The sequence below is a fragment of the Pholcus phalangioides genome, unplaced genomic scaffold, assembly GCF_987345545.1.
Source record: "Pholcus phalangioides strain wild (caught in Gottingen) unplaced genomic scaffold, Ppha-v1.0 ptg000003l_1, whole genome shotgun sequence".
NCBI lineage: Eukaryota > Metazoa > Arthropoda > Arachnida > Araneae > Pholcidae > Pholcus > Pholcus phalangioides.
The window spans coordinates 30,000,001-30,021,646 of NW_028301596.1; the positions used below are offsets into that span (position 1 = coordinate 30,000,001).

At 34.3% G+C, this 21,646-nt stretch overlaps 1 protein-coding gene across 1 annotated transcript in view; it reads right to left on the reverse strand.

Annotated features, from left to right (window-relative positions):
* The window catches only part of LOC149088379 (uncharacterized), a 28,892-nt gene extending 7,967 nt beyond the window's left edge, over positions 1-20,925 (reverse strand). Inside the window, exons 1-5 of the mRNA XM_089247461.1 lie at positions 20,878-20,925; positions 18,029-18,277; positions 16,056-16,100; positions 7,673-8,422; positions 2,454-2,660 (exon numbers count right to left, since the gene is read on the reverse strand). Coding sequence (XP_089103587.1) covers positions 2,454-2,660; positions 7,673-8,422; positions 16,056-16,100; positions 18,029-18,190 — 1,164 coding nt within the window. The 5' untranslated portion in view covers positions 18,191-18,277; positions 20,878-20,925. The remainder of the gene's footprint in view (positions 1-2,453; positions 2,661-7,672; positions 8,423-16,055; positions 16,101-18,028; positions 18,278-20,877) is intronic.
* Between the last annotated feature and the right edge of the window lie 721 nt (positions 20,926-21,646).

A 21,646-nucleotide genomic window follows, 5' to 3' on the forward strand; every position in this document is an offset into this window, starting at 1 on the left:
GATATAGACTAATGTTTCTCATAGTATGCATATCTAAGAAGGGGTGATTACTGTCCTCTGGAACTGTGCCTATTTTGGAATTGGCTATAAACTGTAGATCCCAATACAATTAGCCCTGGTATGTGGAATATGACAATGATGTGACAAAAATGGTCACTTTAGCTGCGAGCGATGCTAGCTTGTTACAGCATTATTTTCGTTATCAGAGTGTATACCACATATCCAAAGAAAAGTTTTGTGAATTTTTGTTGACCTCTGCTTGTCTGCCTAAATAAGCTTTGCTGGAATCTTTTACAGCAAATACCTGTTGGGTATCGCTTCTAGAAGTGGTGCCCATTTCACCATTGTGTTCCGAGACAAAGAAGATTGCTATGCAATAATGGTCACAACCATGTCTTAGTTAATGAAGTAGAACTAGCAATAAAATTTGGACATTTGCTGCCACAATCCTCCCAAAAAAATACACATACATTTCTAGGCACATAGAGTTGGGACCTACTGTCTTATAGAACATGACAAAGGAAATTTTTCTTTTAAATTTAACCAGCACCAGTCATTTTATTTCCACAATGCCACTAAACCAGAATTTACTGTTTATAGTTCCTGGGATGATTTTCTACCATAATTGGAGGTTGGTTCTCAAACAACTAAGTGTGTGAGGACCCAGTTGAGGTAGCCATGTGTTTGTGAAATCAGGGCACAACCTTTCTTTCAGGAGTAGAAGTTGTAACTCCAGTCAAAAAGACTTTGACAATAAGTGAGCCAGTTTAGGAAACAAAAAATCTTCTTTGGTACATCAGGCAGTGCTCAGGAGATGCTTACTTACGTTCCAAAATCAAAAGTGAGAAAATGACGATGGATGAATATTTACGATTAATATTTCCCCCTCCCCCAATTTTGTGGTCATGATTCCTGCTGAAATCTTGTTAGTTTTAGCAATTTGGCTATTCAAATTTTTCATTCGGGGAGAAAAAGTTGGGAAAATATCTGCGATGCTTGGCGATTCAGCACTTGTTATTTGGAGGAATTGCTGATGATTTAACACTCGTTATTTGGCAGCATTGGAAAAAAATTGTTACTTGGTGGAATAGTTTTCACTCAAAGAAAGTAAAATTCAGGTTTTTAACCCAATTTAAATCACTCCATAACGGTGCTGACTTTCAGAATCAAAAATCAACCACAACTATGTTCGTACCCAAAGTTGGAAAACTAATTTTCAGCTACCACCACTGCACAATCGAGGGTATCAAGAAAAGCCCGATAAGAGGCCATGGTTTTATAGGATAAAATCAAGCACAGGAATTTGCCAGGAAAACCCGAAAATTGATTTTAAAAAATCTTATTATCATGCGTGACCTTTTTCTAATTGCATTACTTTTCCAGGATTTTGACACTTTTCCATGATCGTAGACATCCTAAATTTACAGATGGCTTTTGCGTCACAACTCCTGATGGTGAAGACAGATTCCTCAAGGTTCTTTTTCCAGTGTGATGATACATTATTTCATGAACTTTTCCATTATGTAAAAGAATACACAATTTTTTCGTTAAGTACAGTCAGTTAGCAAAAACTGAAACAATTTAAAAAATAATTAATATAAGGAACGCATCAAAAGAGTCAATTTTTTTTCGGAGAAAAAAGTGATTGAAGGTTTTTTTGTTGTTCTGCGGATGAGTGACAATTCTCGTAGTTTTCAGTCGGAATCTTGGAGGGAGGGCTCAAGCTAATTTCATTTGTGGCCCCCAAGAAATAAAATTGTGGGGGAGGATAAATGACATCATCAAAAAGTCAGCTTCTATTGTGATGCAACTTCAGTTTCTTAAGGGGAAATTTTGTTTTTGGTGCAAGATGGAGCCAAAATGATGAATTTCAGCGTTTTTGTTGCAAAATATAGCAAAAGTTGGAAATTGTAGCAGAATGTAGCGTATGTCAGAAATTGAAGCAGTTTGTAGCAGATTTTCTACCCCTGTAAAATTTTCAATTTAAAATGTTACATCAGACACCTATTCAACGTATTATGTATTTTTTTCACGAATAATGCTCATTTTTTTAAAGATATGTTAATAACTTAGAATTAAAGGGTAACATACAGGCAAAGCATAATATAATTGTACAAAGTAAATACAGTTGACACTCGTTATAATGACTCCACATTATAGCGACCATTCCATTACAACGACTGGTAGGATAAGTCGTGGGGACACAGTTGGCGCTGATCAATTGGAACTGGTAGCTGTGGTAGGATAAGTCTTAGATATTTTCACAAAACAACTGTTATATATGTTTTTCTTTCCATATAACGATTCTCCAATATAACATTAATTTTCAACAGAACGAAGGGGTCATTGTGTCGACTGTATATTATTTTTGTTGTTGTTTTCGTGCAATATTTGGGTGGCCTATTGCTGGAACAGTATTTTAGAGGAAAAACATATAATTGAGTGATACTCACTTGAAATGCAAGGTAGGTAATTTGATGTTTTCGCCTTTGTTGCTGAGTAGGCAATTCACCTTTTTTCCTAGAGAAAGATACCTTCTTTTCTTCTGTAATACTCTTAGTAAGCCATTGAGTTCTGTCAGCAAGTTGACTATCTACATTCACATCAATTATATCAATATCTTCGAACTCTCTTCGTCTTTTTCCTTGAAGCCTTAAAAACTATAAAGTTTTGAAATGAGGAAAGAATGTATTTTTTTGGCACATCTTGTAAATTGGGTGAATTAATTTATTGGGTATTAATTTATCATTCATGAAAAACAGAACTAAGTCAAAAATTTTGTCACACAAAATACAAATACAACGCCACAACAGGCAAAATGCCCAACGAGGTGGCTGATAAAAAGATGCCCATAAAAATATGGATGTCATATATTTAAAAAAAAAACAACAGCAACCCAATTAAAAATGCAATTAACACAAATTATAAACAATATATACACATGATAAAATATTATACAATGCCCATAAAGAACACTTATGGTTGTCTTATTCTAAGAATGGATAGCTTCTCGATTTACCCCAACATGTTTATCGTATTTCTTTTTAAACGTGTCAATTGTGTTACAATTTACCATCTCCGGGGGTAAGCTATTCCATTTATTAACAACCCTATTAGAGAAAAATTCCCTGCGACACCATAACCTTGCATTCTCCCTCACCAATCGAAACTGGTGTCCCCTTATAAAAGCAGTCGATTGGCGGCGTACTAAAAGTTCATGGTCCATCCTATCCATCCCATTGAAAATTGTGAACACTTCGATCATACCTTCTCAATACCTGCGTTCATCCAATGTAAACATATTCAAAAAATGAAGTCTCTCTTCATAACTCAAGCCCTGCGTGCCAATAAGGACACGTGTAGCTCTTCTCTGCACCCCTTCAACCAATTCTATGTCCCTCTGTAGGTATGGTCTCCAAAACCTTACAGCATACTCCAGCCCAGGACGAACTAATCCTCGAAAAAGCGGAAGAATGACTTTAGGAGAACGCGAAGAGACCTTTCTGAAAATGAGACCAAGCATTCTATTCGATTTTTTGACCACTGCTGAACAATGTTCAGAAAACCTAAGTCGCTCGTCAATGAGAATTCCCAAATCGGTGAGCCTAGTTGCATCCGGGACAGTGACACCATTCAACTCGTCAGAGAACCGTGGGTTGTTCGAACCAAAATGAGCGACCATGCACTTATCAACGCTAAACGTCATGCTCCGTTCATTTGCGAATGCTTCAATCCTGTTTAAGTTGGTCTGGAGCAACTCCCTATCGCTTTCATTCCCGATTACCCCCATTAGCTTCACATCATCTGCGAATTTGCTAGTAATCCCATCGATACCCTGATCGAGTTTATCGATAAAAAGTGAAAAAAGTATGGGGGCCAAGGACACTTCCTTGAGGAACTCCACTTGTGACGTCTGTCCAACCAGAGAATTCCCCGTTCACCATAACTCGTTGCGACCTATCTCTTAACTACGATTCTATCCAATTCAGCAAGTTGCCCCCAATTCCAATCTCGTGTAAACGCTTCAAGAGTTTGCCATGTTGGACCCGATCGAATGCCTTCTGGAAATCAAGGTAAACAATGTCTACATTTTTGCTCTTACCCAAAGCCTTCGTCACGTGATCATAGAAGCAAAGGAGGTTAGTTACACATGCTTCCCCTTCCTGAACCCATGCTGATTATCTGACAATACATTATTCTCGTCTATCCACTTCACAAACTGCCTTTTGATGATAATTTCCAAAATTTTCGAGACGGAGCTCATCAAACTCACTGGACGATAATTTGACACCGCTTCTCTACTACCCTTCTTAAATATCGGAACAACGTTAGCAAGTTTCCAATCTCTTGGGACGATACCCTCAGCAACACTACTCCTGTATATCTGTGCGACTGGCCCCAACAATTCATTAGCACATTCCCTGAGGACCCTGGGATAGATATCGTCTGGTCCTGGTGCTTTGCTTGCACATACATTTCTTAGAAGATTTAGGACCTCCACGTCTTCTACTTGAATATCGTTGAGGGTTTTATTACCCCATGCAACACCTGTATATTGAATATCATTATCCCCATTAAAAACTGACGCGAAAAAGTCATTGAAAGCACTACACATGCCTACATTGCTCTCTACCCTAGAGCCTCCTATCGAGAGGGGGCCAACTGTCCCCTTACATCCATTATTGACGTATCGAAAAAATGATTTTGGGTCAATGTTATCTGCCAACTTAGATTCAACTTCCTTTTTACTATCCCTTATCGCTTTCTTCAACAGTCTTCTTTTATCAGTAAACAATGATAGGTCACCTCGTCCCCCTTTATACTCTCTGAATGCCCTTTTCTTTTCAAGATAAAGGTTCCGCATGCTATCCGTGAACCATAGAGGGTGCGATGTACAAGCACGCTTTTTTCGAACAAAGGGTATGACGTCGTGCAAAACAGAGGACAGCTTTGTACTTCGTAAATCTCGGAACTTATTCAAGATTTCTTACTTTTCATTGATGACAGCAATAGCTATCACATTATGATGAATTTACCCAATCCCTTAAAAATCTTTTTAAAAAAGCTAATTCTATTCTCATATGTGATTATACTACTGATAAAAAAAAAATATGAACAAAAGATAAAAGTACCAGAAAGTGTTAAAATTATTTTTCTTTTTCCAAACTTAATTATGAGAAATTTATCACTTTTCAAAAATATCCATTTTAGTCCAGGGCTGGGCAATTGCCAGGTAGCCATGGCTAGAGATGTAAAATTCTCGAGAATAATCTTTCGGAGAATATTCTCTGGTAGGACTACTATTATAAATAACTGGGGAATATTCTTACAGAAAATCATAAGAATTATTTTGAAGTTATTAATAATAGTCCTTCCAGAGAATATTCTCCTCAATGAGAATATTCTTCAGTTACCGAAATCTTTCCAGAGAGTATTATCAAGAATATATGTAATAACATGCATTATAATAAATAATCTCAATAAATAACTTGAGAATAATAATTATTATTTTTGTATAATAATAATTATTTTTGATAAGAATATTCTCTAGTATAATTTATAATAGTAGTCCTTTGAGAGAATATTCTTGAGAATGTTCTCCGGAGAATGTCCCTGTCTCTCTTCCCATCAAGAAGATGGGTATATTGAAGTTTGTAGACCACAATATTTAAGTTTGAAAGCAAGAAAATTAAACCAACAGGGCTGAATTGTTTAACTTTTAAAGAAATGTGAGTGATACAGAATTTAAGTGTATGTGCATTGAAAAAACAACAGTTCTGTATCTTCTTAGAATGAAGGTGATTGTATAATTGATTCCTTTATCAATCAACTTTGATTTGTTGAGAACTTATTTCTGAAAATTTATCTAATTTTAAAATAATTTTTTAATGTTTTAATTTAATGGTTTCTAAAATCTTCATAACCAAACTTTTAAAACCCTCTCATCATGACCTGGAGAATATTCTGAGAATATTCTCGAACTAAAAGTTATCATTGGGGAGTGATTATACCAAAAATTGTTTTGTTGTAAATGTTTCAGGTAATAAAAACTGATTTATATTTCACAATATAAACAAAATTAGTAAAAAAATTTAAATTATTTAAAAGAAAAATGAATATTCTTGATTATTCTCCAATTTTTACATCCAGGAGAATATTCTCGTTCTCCGAGAATATTCACCACTCACCTCACATCTCTAGCCATGACAACTAATATTTTTTATTTATGAAAACTTAATTAAAGTTGAAGGACAGCACAAAATTATTGGAAATTATTTATGCCAGCGGTGTTTGATAGCATGTAAAAAAGGTTCCCAAGTCCTGGAAAGTAAAAAAATATGTAATTTTAGACAGATTTCATCAAGGAAAAACTTGCTTTGTGCCTATGAAATTTTGTTGACATTAAATTTGTTTTTGATTTGTCAAGCCCTGTTTTAGTCAAAATAAAAGATAACTTTGTAATTTTGTAAAAAGGAAGTAAAGTAGTAAAGAGGAGAAAGTATCTTTATAAATAAAAAACTTTTCTATATTCTAATAATCTTTTAATTCTACACATTTCTCTGATCAAAAACAAATTTAGTCAAATTCTGAAAAGAAAGAAGAAAGGAAAAAATGTATTTACTCACACAATGTAATAGATGAAACAAGAAAGATAGAATGAGGTACCATAGCTGCCAACTTTGGAGAGTGGGAATTAGGGAGGTTTTTGCATGGATGCAAATTCAGTATGAAAATAAATAAAATGCAGTCAATGCTTGTTATAACGACCCGACGTTACAATGACCATTCCATTACAACGACCGGTAGGACAAGTCCCAAATGTTTTCACAGAATGACTGTCTTATATGTTTTACTTTTGATATAAAGACTTTCACAATATAATGTCAGTTTTTGATGGGGAGATGGGTCGTTATATTGAGCGTCGACTGTATAATGGAATTTTAAAAAACAATGTGGGGATTTTTTAATAATAAAAGTAAAATTGCAAGAATTTTTTTCCTGCAAAAACTAGATATCATGTAAGCCGATCATAAGCATCATTTATCATATCCATTGCCGATTTGCGTCAAGTCGGTAGTCATCACCAACCAGTAAGTTAAAATTACCTGTCATTACAACATTCCAATCAAATCATACCAACAAAAAAAATCACCATTGGTCTCAAAACGGGACATATGGTCAGAGCAGATACACGTCATATTGCAAATTCTGTCCCCCCCCCCCTTTTTTGTTATTTGTTGCAATTGAAACAATTTACATAACACTTGTGACATCATTTTGAAGATTAAAAACAAAAGCAAAGATCTTTTTTTCAGGCAAATTCATCGGAAATAACTTTCCCCCCAAAAGTAGGGATTCTTGTTGAAAAATAAAAAGTTAATCATATAAAATTGATATTAGAGAGTTAAGTGGAACCCTGTTATACATTTTATAGACCAATACCTATAGCCTACTGTTAACCAAATATAAAGCAAGCACTATTGAACCTCTAGGTATGAAATCCACTTTGATCTATCCTTATTTTACAGTAGCGATAAACCCATGCCCCCCCAAGATCTATGGTATGACAGAACTAAATTGAGACAATAAATTATTAGCAACACCTAAATTATTGCCAGATGTATTGATTTGTACAATTGGCACTGTATAAATTATGTTAATGAAATCTTACCCTTTCATCTTTCATCATATCTGTAGATTTTTGTTCATTACATTCTTCCTCAGATGCAGCTCCAGTGAACTGTACTTCATTACTCACACCGCTGGAAGAGTTGCTGTCATGGATACCATAAGAAGAAGAAGGATGAGGAAAAATATATTGAGCATCTTCTTTGGTTTCTGGTTGATAATCTGGATTGACGTAATTAATTGGGTTTACAGCTTCACTTGTATTAGAAGATTCATAATTCTTAAGACGATGCTGGTTTGAGTTTTCTGGAACACCATCTTTGAAAGAAAGTTCTTTGTCACGATCGTTAAAGGCAGCTGATGTATTAGTCAGAGCAAAAAAATCTTTTGGTAGATTGTCATTTTCACTGGTTTTAGTGGTTGATTCAGATGATTCATTGGCGAGTGAGAAGAAATCTGTGGGAAGAATGTTAATTTTGCTGGCTTTTGTTGTCGATAAAGATGATTCACCAGCGAGTGAGAAGAAGTCTGATGGCAATATATCATCATAATTTTCCTTCTTCATTTCATTCCCTTGTTCAACTTGGTTATTTACAAACTCTTGGGAAGAAACTTTTTCCTGCAGTGTTTCTTCTAACTTTCTTTTGGTTGCACTAGAACTTTGTGAAAGTGGTAAAACATTAGGCAGCTTTTTACTGTCAGTTACTTTCTTTTTGACAGAATTGGGCATGAAAGCCGATGACTTTGATGAATGCTTTGGAGCAGGCAATAAACTAAGCAATCCAGAAGAAACCTACAAGATAAAACATAAAATATCATGCATAAGATCTGTATTTCATTATTTTTTCTGAAAAATATCTTCACTTGTTGAATTAAAAGAGAATTATAATTGGCTACAATGCAAGTCTTCATTTAATTTTGCAGGTAATTAAACGTTCCTTGCACTCCTCTGGCAATCATATACCATAGAGGAAGGTGTAAGAGTTGCATGTACATTTAAGTAGTAGTTGATAACTATTAGAACATTTAATCATCTTAGGGCCTGTGCACACAGCTCGTGTGATTTATTGAGCTTGCTAGTATGAGATGACAAGCAACACAGCAGTCTATCGGCTAGTTAGTGGTTTGTTAAGTCTTGTTGACATGTGCACGCTATATACACTAAGACTTCGATAAGTCGTCACTTCATGTTATCGAAAAAATTATGACGGCTTAAGCGGATTGCCATCAGTTTTAATGTGTGCAATCTTGTGAAAATCGTATAAATTTAAAGTAACATGACATATATTGAAGTATGAATCAAAATAACAATATTAATAAAATTTATGGATTGCGAAAGAAATAATAACAATTTTTTAGCTTTTTCATCTCTTATTACTTAACTTATTGTGGTAAAATATACTAGTACACTTTAATTTATAGTAATGTTTAATTTAGACTAACAGAGCCACTGTTAGAATAGGTAGCTTTTCTTCATAACAGAACTCTATATTGCACATTAATTTTACATATACATCAAATTTAATTTTAGTGTTTTAATTTTTCATCAGTAGTTCATGATACAACTACAAAGTAATCTCAAACACTTTTGACTTGACGTGGGGGCCCTGGGCAGGGAAAAGTAAACAGAAGACCTTAACTTGGGAAAGAATATCTGATTTTTTTCAACAAAGATATTTTGTTTAAATTTGAAGCCCTAAATTAGTAGGGTCCATGCATAAATAAGATCTAGCTCGAACAACCCCTAACATTTCAAAAACCTTAATTGGCAAATGAACTTCCCCAGCCTAACTTTCGTTACTTAAACTGTTCCGTTTGGGTATATAGGATTTTATGGTGACTTTTAAATATATGGCAATGCTGTTAACAAGCTATATTTTAATGGGAGTCATAAAAAGTCTTTTTTTCTGACTTTCTCAAACTTTTTCATAGTGACGAGTTAACCAAAATTAGCGACGAGTAAACGAGGGTTTATAACATTGTTGTCTATGAAAGCTGGAAAGGCCTGAAGAAAAATCACGACTTACGACTTAGCCGGAGTGACGACTTATTAGGGTGACGAGTAAATGAGGTTTTACTGTATTGTCCTTGAGTGGTTTGCCGAAACTTTCATCAATTTGTGTTTCCGGCACGAAATATTTCATTGCAAGAAAAGCAATGCACACTAGATGAATGTCAAACTTGGGATGACCCAGCGACAGTGTGTTCATGAAGAAGATTTGTGGAACTGCAATCGCAACTTGTTTGTGCCTGGGCAGAGAACAGAAGAGGAGAAAAAAGAATCAACAAGAGTAAAAGCCAGTGTTATTAACTGTTTAAAGGCCAAAATGTTCCATAAACAGAACATCTTATATATGAATGTGAAAGTATGTTCTTTATACAAATCTACAGTTTTAGACCGATCGTCGCCAGATTTTGCATATACAATAAACAGGTTCGGGATTAAACCGTAGGTTACTTTAAAAGTTCGTCAGAGCTGGGCAAATGCCCGAAATTGGCAAAAAACTGTCGGGCAACAATGGTTTTGGGACCTCAACAATTACTTTCGGAACATTTACTTTGGTTACCGTGGTTTCCAACAATGTGTTTCAGACGTGAATATATGCTTTTACAATGGTTTGTCACACCTTTAATTCTGTTATTATAACAGTTTATTCCTTTATAACGGTTTGTCACTTTTCCAATCCTTCCAGTAATTGAAGAAAACCTGGGAAGCGCCGGGTATTTCTGCTAGCCTATATACAGGGTGTCCTGTAAGTGATAATGCAGCCTTTATCTCATCAACCACCCATCGTATAGGTATAGTTTCAATTTAAAAAATGCTTAAAAGGCGTTTGAATAATATTCGCTGCACGAGCTGGACATATGACGTCACTAAGAACAGAGAACAACAACTATGACGACAAAATTGGGAATAAAAATGTTTAACGCCAGCTGATGAACTCAATGCTTGCCTCAAATCATCAACACTCTGGCACGCAGTTAAAAAATTATCATTACCCACCAACATGCGAGTTCAACTGCAAAATGACTCAACACTGCTATCATTTTCACATCAGTTGATCAAACTTGGCAATGGAAGAATTCCCGTAGACCCAAGCACTGGACTGATAACGTTCCCAAATGGATTCAACTGCAAAGTTCAACTGCAAAGTGGCTCAGCACTCACTGCTATCATTTTCACATCAGTTGATCAAACTTGGCAATGGAAGAATTCCCGTAGACCCAAGCACCGTACGTTCCCAAATGGATTTTGCAATTGTTAAACTCAGTTCAAGAACTTGCAGACAAAGTCTTCCCAAACATTCAACAAAATCACCGAAACCATGAGTGGCTTTGTGAGAGAGTGATTCTAGCACCAAAAAATGACAGTGTGAACAAGATCAACGAAAAAATCCTAAAAACTATTCCGGGAGACTCCACATCTTACAAATCGGTTGACACTGTCACAGACACAGTGCAGACAGTTTATCCCAATTATCACTGAAGAAATGTCATTCACTTTCAAGCGATTACAGTTCCCGATTCGTTTAGCTTTGCCATGAAAACCAACAAAGCGCAAGGCCAGTTGTTAGCAGTGACAGGTATCAACCTACTTGAGCCCTGTTTTTCACACGGACAGCTTTACGTCACCTGCTCGCGTGTTTGTAATTTGTACATCTACACACCAGATTGACAAACAAAAATATTGTGTATCTACAAGCAATTGCCTGAAGTTTTAATTAAAATGTTTAAAAATAAAAGTAATTTTTTCTTACTTGATGCCAGGGTTGTTTGGTTTAAACCACGTTGGTTTAAACCTTGGTTTTAACCAACTGGTTTTTTTAAAAAAATCAGATAAAAGTGGCTTAAATATCTTTTTTTTTCCCTGAAAAATATCATATTTGTTCATTATTAGCCAAAATGTTTCATTTTTACCTCATTTTATATCCTTGGGGTACATTCTGACGGTATATCTTTAAATGACATAAGATTTTATAAGTGGTTTTTTTCAAAAAGTCTCATAAAAGTGGCCAGAACATATATATATTTTTCATATGAAGTATCTTAGTCATTTAAAGTTATATATAAAAGCCAAAACTTCTCATTCTTACAACATTTTCTAACCTTTGGCTACATTCTGATGCTCTATCTTTAGCAAATTCATGAATAAGGATTGCATCACACATCTAAATGTAGTGGTGTATTACATATCTCACAGGGTTTCTTTTTCCCTTCACAAAGAAGCAGCTACAGTAGTGACACCATCATGCTAGGGGCAGGTGGTCCTATAACCCAATAAAGACACCAGCTGTCCTTAAAGGACAAAGACTAGTGTACTAGTTGTTACATTACCTCACATACATTTTCATTCCCATAAGAAGTAGCACATCTCCTACTGCATATCTCCCAGTCTTAATATTCAATAGTTGTTTTTTTATACTTTCACACACACACTGTTAAGCCCAGTTTAATCAAGGTTCTACTGTATAGTAGTAACAGATTTATAAAAAATAATCAGCTATATACAGGGTGATTATAATTTAAGTTTTGATTCCAAAACTATACAATAAGTACTGATCGGAATGACCTGAAAATTTGCATGGATACTCCTGAAGCAATGGACGTTTCTTTCGCAAAAGAAAAAAGTGCAAAATGTGCAAGTAGATGATGCTGTACTTGGCCAGCAGTATAATCTATTTTGTGCAACCACATCATTTTGGCACTTCCACAGCATCAGTGTGTGGATAGAACTTCTATCAAGATGCACATTGCAATACCAGCAAAGCAGCTGCTGAAGACCCATTTTGACAGGATGCACCTTAACCCTTGCAACTACTGGCTGTGGGGGTACCTCAAAATGTTATAAACAGTGGTCAGATTGCAAACTTTGGTGAATTGCAATCTCCAGCACATTCCCTATATGTTAGAAGTTCCTCAGGAATATTAAAAGGGGGGGGGGGCACGTTTGGTTTAATAAAGCTGAATTGCAAGCACATCCACATTATGACCATGGCATACTCCGATTCTGCTGTTGAACACGAATTTTTGTGCTTTCAACCTCATAGCCAGAACACGCGGTGGACAACATATTTAACATTTTTTGAGTAAGTTGTAGTTATTTGTTCAATTACTTCATTTTTTTTGTGATGTTTCCGTGAATTATGGACTCGTGCAATGCTATAATTAAGTTATAATTTTGCCTTGACTGGCTATCGTTTCCATTCTGCGAGCAAATTTCCCACATGTTGGATGATGTCATTAATTTTACATTTTTAAGTATTTTTTCCTCTTTATCAAATAAAATTGAATTTTTTCAGGAATATTCATGTCAATTTTCAAGTCATTCTGACAATCGCTCTTTTTTTAGTGTTTTGAAATCAGAACCTTAGTTATAATCACCCTGTATATCATAAATCATCGTTAATTAATCTACATTATTTATGCATCATTAAATGCATTATATTCACCTAATTTTTATTACTTTTTGCAAAATAGCTTCGTAATTAAGTATACTGAAAGTAACTGGAGAAAAACCTTTATATATTATATGATTAATAACAACATTAAAAGAATTTTCAAACACACAGTAATCCATTGAGTTAAGCAAAAAATAATTAAATGGCAAAAGTTGGTTTTTGTTAAAATTTAATAAATATTTATTGATTAATTAGCATGGGAATAGTGATAATTACATTAATAAACATTTTATTTTTGTTAACTATTGGAAGTTTGAATGATTTTTCAGAAATTTCATTGTTTTTAATGTTAATACTATTTAAAACAAAAAACCGGTTTAAACCAAAAAAACCTGGTTTAAACCAAAAAAACCCGGTTTTTTGGTTTTTTTCAAAAAAACCGTTTTTTTTACCAACCCTGCTTGATGCAGAAATTTTTTTGATTAAGAAATAATTAATACGCTATACCAATATAAATGTTTTACAGGGCGGGCAACATCGCCGGGTATCAGCTAGTAGTTTATATTTACAAAATATCAATTACAAATAACATCAAGTATCAGATAAAAATTGATTTAAACATTTCTGGTTTTTTATTTATCATATATAGAGAAGAGTTCAAAGTATTGTTTGAAATAAATTCTGAAACTTCAGCTTAATATAAACATTTTTCACAGAATTTTGAAATTTGGCATTTTTTGGGCATTTTCCCCCTTTCAATTAAAATTTGCCAAAATTTCAGTTTTGAAGTAAATTGAAAATTATTTTGTGTTTCTACCATTTGATATATCAATCAAAGTAAATCAATTGTTTTTGTACTGTTAAACATTAAAGAGCTACGCACGTTCAAAAATGCATGTTCCATTTATGGAACATTGGCCTTTCTAGAGATTCTAGAGATATTTAATGCACATTGTGCTGCTTTGATTTTCCCCTTCGAACCCCAGGATGTTGTCATCATTCGAAATGTGTGGGGGGTGAATTCGGGTAATATGACACAGAGGAATGTGCTTTCTGGGGTGAAATGTTTATATTTATATTGGGTTACTCTTTTATTCTCGCATTCCTAGAAATACATGTTTTTGTGAACAGCAGACATAAAACCAAGATTGGCGGCGGCATCATTAAAAGAAGCTGTTTATTTATAAAATTTCAGATACATATAACTAGTAGGATATTTATAACTCGCAGACATATGTCAATTACTTGCTAATGAAAATGGGAACATTGCGGATGAAGATGTTATTGCAGAAAATGATCTAGTGACAACAGCTACAACTGATGTATGTGGAATGCTAGATATATTTTGCAACAACGAACGTGTTCTTCAAAAGAGATATATATAGGGCAGAAAAAGTGCAACACTCACGTAGGAACTTGCTTGCGTGAATGTTTCAACAAAAGGCAAAACGGTTTTGAGCAATTAAAAAAAAAACATTGCATGAGATGGAAAAAATTCTTCCCAAAATCCGATCAAAACCTCAGCTGTGGATTCCATTGGAAAAGATTTGCCATATGACCATTATAGAACTTTGGAAAATTCATTCAGAGTTGCAAGAAGCAAATCATATTTTGCATTTGGAATTCCAAAGAGAAGTGACAATGAACCTTCCATGAACGAAGGAGGGGTTAATTATTCATCCAGGTCCACGTTGTCAATTGAAAAAAGATGCCAGGTCATCTGATGACCATTATATTGTATCTGCGATGCAAGGATGGGGTGCCATTTGCCAAAAAACATTCATTGCTTGCTACCAATGTGACAAACAGGTCCATCAAATATGTTTTCCTTCTTTTATTACAGACATTTAAAAAAAAAATTGAATTTTCTGCACACATTTTTATGTTAAAAAATCAGTATGTGTTGCAAATTTGAATTGGTAGAAGATTTTTTGAGATTGGTAGAAGAAAATTTTTTGTGATAACTTTACTCCAGAAATAAAAAATCGTGAGAATATAGGCAATACCAGTTTCCGCTATCACCTCTACCCATGAACCATAATGAATGGTTTAACATTATTAATGGCTAATGTTCATGAACCATAATGAATGAATTCAATCAATGAACCATAAATGTTCCATTTATGGAACATCGTAGAAAACAAAGAAAAAAATTTTTTCTTCAAATTTCAAAGTTGATCTATGTATAAGCATGCAAAAGGACCTCAAATTCCAAATTTCAAAACAATAAGTGATTTTATGTGTTCATAGTTCAGCCTTTAAACAGTTAAAGTCAGTCATAGTGAACAAGTGAAATATGTAAATGCACATTTAGTGTTTTTAATTAGGTTTTGTTTTTTTTCCTAGTGGTTGTTCTTGTTTTGTAAAACTTATCTTTTGATTTGTGTTAATATTCAGAATGAAGTAAATAATTTTTCATAAAAATCTATGGAGAAATTACACTTCAGCTACTGAAGATTTCAACCAATCCAGCCTTAATTTAAATTTTAGCTTGACAAATTAACAGAAAAAATTATTCACCACGTAAATATTTTTGGAGCAGCACAGAGATTTAAGGAAAAATAGTCCATGTTGGGAGACATGCTTACATTAAATTCTAGAAATTTTATACTGTACACAAACTCTGATTTAAAAATCTCACATAGAAAGGTTTAGGTGCCAGTATCAATTTTTTAGTTGCAATGGTGACCCAGCATTTTGAATTTATCAAAAAAGATCTCATTTATTTCTCAATGTAGTAACAGTTTTAACATGTTATAACATGTTAAAACTATAATCAAGAGATTCAATTACATTCAATAAGATGTTGAATAAGGAAAAAATTCTATTTAGTTTATACCTACAATGCTACAAAAAATCGCGAGCAAGTTTGCAGTTAGTTTGAACTGCAAGTTTGACTGAAAAATCGTGCGAGTTTCACACAAATATATAAAAAACATAATAAAATACTTAGCAGACACTAATTTAATATGATTATGTTTGTAAACATAGATTGCTAATCTCTGAATAAAATGAGCATATACTTACTTTAATCATTGGCTTTTTTGAAGGTTCCTCCGATTCTGCATCAAACTTTTAGAATTATGAAAACAAAGACAAAAGTTTATAGGGTTATGTAATCAAAAACGAATGTATCAGTAATTAATAGAAACATTCATAAAAAAAATACAAGAGAAACACTGATGTTTATAATAAATATCAATGATCCAAATATTTGCATAGGGATTATGTAGATCGCAATCCAATACAAGTTCACAAGGATATATACTTGTGAACTTATATATACCTTATGTATATTTTACTTGTATTTAACTTATATATAGCCAAATCAGTAGCAAATATTTGTCGGTAGAAGAATGGGTGTAAATCCCAACGGCAATGATAGAGTCAACCAATCCAATATATATGCCACCATAATCATGAACCCCAGCCTTTAAAGCAGAGTTGGCAGGTTTTTGACGTATGGTGGTTTAAACCACAGTTTAAACTGTCATGACAAAAACCCTCCTTCAAAAACCGCAAATATTGCTTTTCAATTTAAAAATTCCCATTGAGAATACACACATTGATTGCATGTAATGTTTAAAGTGACTACATTACACAAATGATAAATACTTAATATGATTGTAGAATAATATTCTGCTGTCTACAGAATTATTTTGGACAAGATATGTGTATTTTTTCTTGTAAAATATACAATTTGAATAGAGTATAACATAAATGCTGAAGGGAAAAATTATGGAATGATTCAATGTTCTTCAATTCAAGATGAGATTCTCAACCTTCCAAAATTTCTTCAACTGCTTTTATATGTGTATTGATATAAACCATCTGCTGTACTTTTTCAAAACATATAGGTGTTTAAAAGTTCTTTTACACTGAAAATGTAATGTTTGATTTTTGTTATTATTAAATTATCTAGATAATCACTGATACTTGAAACAATACCTTTATTGTGCATAACATGAGAATGTATCTAGCAGTCAAAATACTAAATTGTTGGACCATATGATATATGTTTAAGAAACTCCTATAACTTATTCTAAGCACAATAGTAAGAATGACTAAGTTTGACTATTATATGGTATATTTACTATCATTTATAATGCAATGGTTTTCCAATGGTTGTCTAAACGTGCAAAACAATGCTTTGGATATAAAGTGCAGCCAGCTCTGCTTTGATTGAAAATACTCTAAAACTCTGTATTTATACAACCTAAGCCAATAAAACTTTTAGGTGGTAATAAATGAGTTTAATCAATGCATTAACAGATGCTGCTCGAGAACTTTCATTATGGAATAAAATTTTGAGCAGATCAGAAAATTTAGAATATCAAAATAGATATTTTATTATTCAGTAACTATACGGTAATTAAAAATATAAAACACTTTAATCTGCATAAAAGTAAGTTATTTTTTGTTATTTAACATATCTATCAGGTTAAAAAAAACTATTTGACAACATTGACAATAAATGTTCGACTGTTATTATGTAAGTAAATAAGTTTTTGTTGGTTTCTGAAGCCAAAAACCTAATGCTGATGCTCTATCACACATATTTTGAATAAACAGCTCTATTTCACTTAGCAAATTTAACACAGGTAATCAGTAGTTCAGATAAAATAGACCACAAAATTACATATAATCTGTTCTAAACTCTGTTGCATGTCAAACAAATTCAAAATTTCAAATTCTAATCAATATTTTGTTTTAATTATAATAATAACTTAGTGTTTAAAAACAAAACTTAATATATAAAAAAGCAAGTTTCTCATGTTTTCAACCTATTGTGTTCAAAATATTACTCAAAAACATTCATTTATGTTTTTGAGTTTAAGTCTCAATTTTTGACACTTGTCATGTCAAAAACCTAACCCTGCTTTAAAGTCATAAAATATGGGCATGAGTGATGCAGCTATTTGATGAATGTTCTGTGAATCATCGTGTTACATTTAATTAGAAGTTTTCATGAATAAATAGTTTTGATAGTCTCTAATTACCTCATGCAGAGAGGGTACAGCGATTTTCACAGGTTCCCTACTCTTTGGCTGCACAGGAACAACACTGTTTGAAGGGGTCTTCATAATCAAAGAGGATCCTTGAACTTCCTCTCCTTCATCTCCGCTTTCATCACTGCTACTCTGATAAGCGACTAACGACATTTTTTAAGCTGACGGTGGATTGTATTTCAAATTATTAATCTTAAGTCTAAACTTGACTTGTTTTACATCCTTTGTACCAACCTATGGCTTTGAGAAGAGAAAAAACAAAAAAAATTCAGTACATTAGAATGTTAGTTTTCTTAGGGTGCACACGCATAGTAGGGCGATCATGAGTTTGGAAGTGTATAATAGAGATTAGCGACAAAAACAGTAGTATTGTTTTATTCTATGTTGCATATACTTGAGAAGCAAGAGAAAGAGGCTGCTCAAAGAGGTGTGACTTGATTAGACATGTTTGTTTTCACCTCAATCGGCTGATTTAGTTGTCTCTTCTTTTTTTTTTTTGAAGCGACAGAGAGAAAATAGAGCTTTTGAGGAGAGATCACTACACCCTTACTTTCAGAATCCCTCGGGTCATTTTCTCTATCTTCCTCCTCTTTTACTATGTATGGACACCTCTTCCTCCACCCCATGCAATTTTGAAACAGCTTCGGTAGAAGGGACATGCCAACTTAGCAACTTTTTTCCGACGATAGGTCGCCAGTACCGGCACACTGAATGAATGAATGAATGCCAGAACTTTGCCACTGGACTTATCCCATTGCCGACATCTCTCACAGCCCAGCTTCGTGGCAGAGTCTGGAACACTTTATTTTGTGTCGTATTTTCCCCGGACAATTGGGTACAGTCGCGATTAACAAATTTTGTGATGATTACAGACGAGATGGAATTAGGAGTTGGAGAAGTTTCGGGGTTTAGTTAAGATGAATGTACACATATTAGGATGGAGGTATGTTTTAAAAGCAATTGAGCCCCCCCCCCTGCCATCTCATCGGTTATCTTACACTTGCCATATTATATACACAGGATACAAAAAGAAAAAGAAATGAGAATTTTATTGTGAAATAAAAAAAATATATATATATCCATCGGAGCAAGTCATCTCGCTTAACACCTTATTGGTGAGCAAATGGGTTTGATAACTTAGCACCAGCACGCTGTGTTGTTCTGCATTGCTGTTGCCTGCTGGGTTGTCGTTCTAGAATGTTCTTTCTGATGAAAAAAAATAGTCAGATGGCGCTGATTGTTGTTTTCCTTTGTTCCTAGTGCGTTTTTTGAAACTTCCAACTGCCATTTTGTCGTAATTTCATTTATACCCTGATCGATCTATTATTTAAACAATGTCCGGGCTTTATTTAAACAATGCCCGGATTTTATTTAAACCCTGATAGATTTATTATTTAAACACTGATCGATTTTATTTTTTAAACAGGAAGGGCTGTTGTTTATTTAAAAGCGTCTGGGTGCCTTATGTTGTTTTAATTATTACTATTATATTTAGTAATTATTATGTGCTTGTTGATTTCTGTTGTTTCTTATGCTGACTTTTTTTTTTTTCGGCGGCCGTAATGTGTCTGACGGCCTTGGCGACCTTTGATCGGGCCATCGAACATGCTTGGCATCGAAAATCGCCAAACTGTCCCTTATACCAAAGCTGTTCCGCAATTTTTTTTTCCTAGACGAAATTCTTGTAACTCATACGTCTTCGTCCCACGAGCGCAGCCTTACAGTGAGAAAGTATTTTATGCAACAAGAACATATAAATTGGCGGAACAGCTTCGGTATAAGGGACACGCCAAATTGGCGACTTTTTACGGGCGATAAGTTGCCATTGTTGGCGAGCTCTGGTTCGTTGTTCTGCTGGGTTGTTGTTGTTCTAGAATGTTCTGAAGCTTTTCTGAAAAATTCTGCCAGGTGGCGTTAGTTGTAGTAGTGCGTCTTTTCAAACAGCCGTATAGCCATTTTGTCGATTGTGTCCGTTCCGAATGTTTGGATTACATTTTCGTCATCTGGTCAGGTTGTATTGTTCCCTTTATTTAAACAGTGTCCGAATTTTATTTAAACCCCGATTGATTTATTTTTATCCACAGTTTTATTTTTTAAACAATACAGAGTTTATTTTTGTTTATACCATTTGTTTTTATTGTTTTTTAAGCCGGGTTTTCCTAGGAGCAGGTTACCTGCACCGTGTGCCGTGCAAAAACGCTGATTGGTTAAAAAACGTGAATTTCATGTTTTTAACCAATCAGCGATTTCACGCTGCACGCATTGTAGAAAACCTTTTCCTAGGAAACCCCGACTTCACTGTTTTCTATGCTGGCGATTTTTTTTTTCTGGCACACGTAGTGTCTGGCAGCTTTATCTCAGGCCGTCGGACATGTTTGGCGCCGGAAAAAAAAAATCGCCAACCTGCCCCTTATACCAAAGCTGTTCCCTTGACAATTTAGAATTTAGTTAACTACAAAACCACTTGACACGGGTAAACAGGTAAACTTAAACACGGGTAAACTTAACTCAGGGTGTGATAGGATACATTTAGAGGTACAAGAGTTTTTTTCTCAGCCTATTTTTTTTCAGCCTATAACTAAGGAAAAGAAAGTTCTATCACAATGATGTATTGGTTAGGAAGCTTGCCCAAATCACTAGAGAACTCCGATTCGATTTCCAGTGGCGACAACTAATTTCCTCTCTCCACGAAATCTCTTCCGTACAAGAAAGAGATTTCGCGGAAATTATAAGAGGAAAACTATAGAGGATATATATAAACACACACGAAATTATTTAACAAAATGTACAAATATTAAATCAAAATCACAATATACATTGTAAACAAACACACAACTTACAGATCACATAAATTTTGGTCATTCAAGCCGGCCGAAACCAACCACTCTACTTTTCTATGCACCACTGAGCTATAAGTAGGCTGACCATATCTCCTCGAGAGAAATACGGGAAGTTGGGATTCCAAATACGGGAAAGTACGGGACATCGACAATTATCGCCAAGAACAACGCCAAATATTGCTGAACTTAAGGAAAAATCGGAATGGCGTGAAACGAAGTGTTACTGCAAATTGCAGTGGATTAAAATGAATTCGACAAAATAAAACATTCAACAAGACAAACGTGGGAAATTAAAGTTCTTATTTGTAGCTGTAATTATCATAATATAGTTTGAGTTGGAAAATAATTTCAATCTTTGACTTCAATAAAGAATTAAAATCCAAGTAGGCGTCATGTAAAAAACGGGAAAAACCGGGACACTTTTGCCAAAAAGTCGGGATGGCTAGAAAAATAAGAAAACCGGGACTGTCCAGGGAAATACGGGATGTATGGTCACCCTAGCCATAAGGAATGTAACTCAGTCAACACCTTCTAGAGCAAGCTAAGGTATTGACTCAGTGCTATGCACTTATTAGAGGAGAATAAGGAGGACTTATATTTGTTCTCAACATTGAGCTATAAGTAAATATTACTTATAGCTAGAGTGACCATACGTCCCGTATTTCCCGGGACAGTCCCGGTATTTTCTGTTTTTTTGGCTGTCCCGACTTTTTAGCAAAAGTGTCCCGGTTTTTCCCGTATTTTGCACGAAGCCTACTTGAATTTTTAT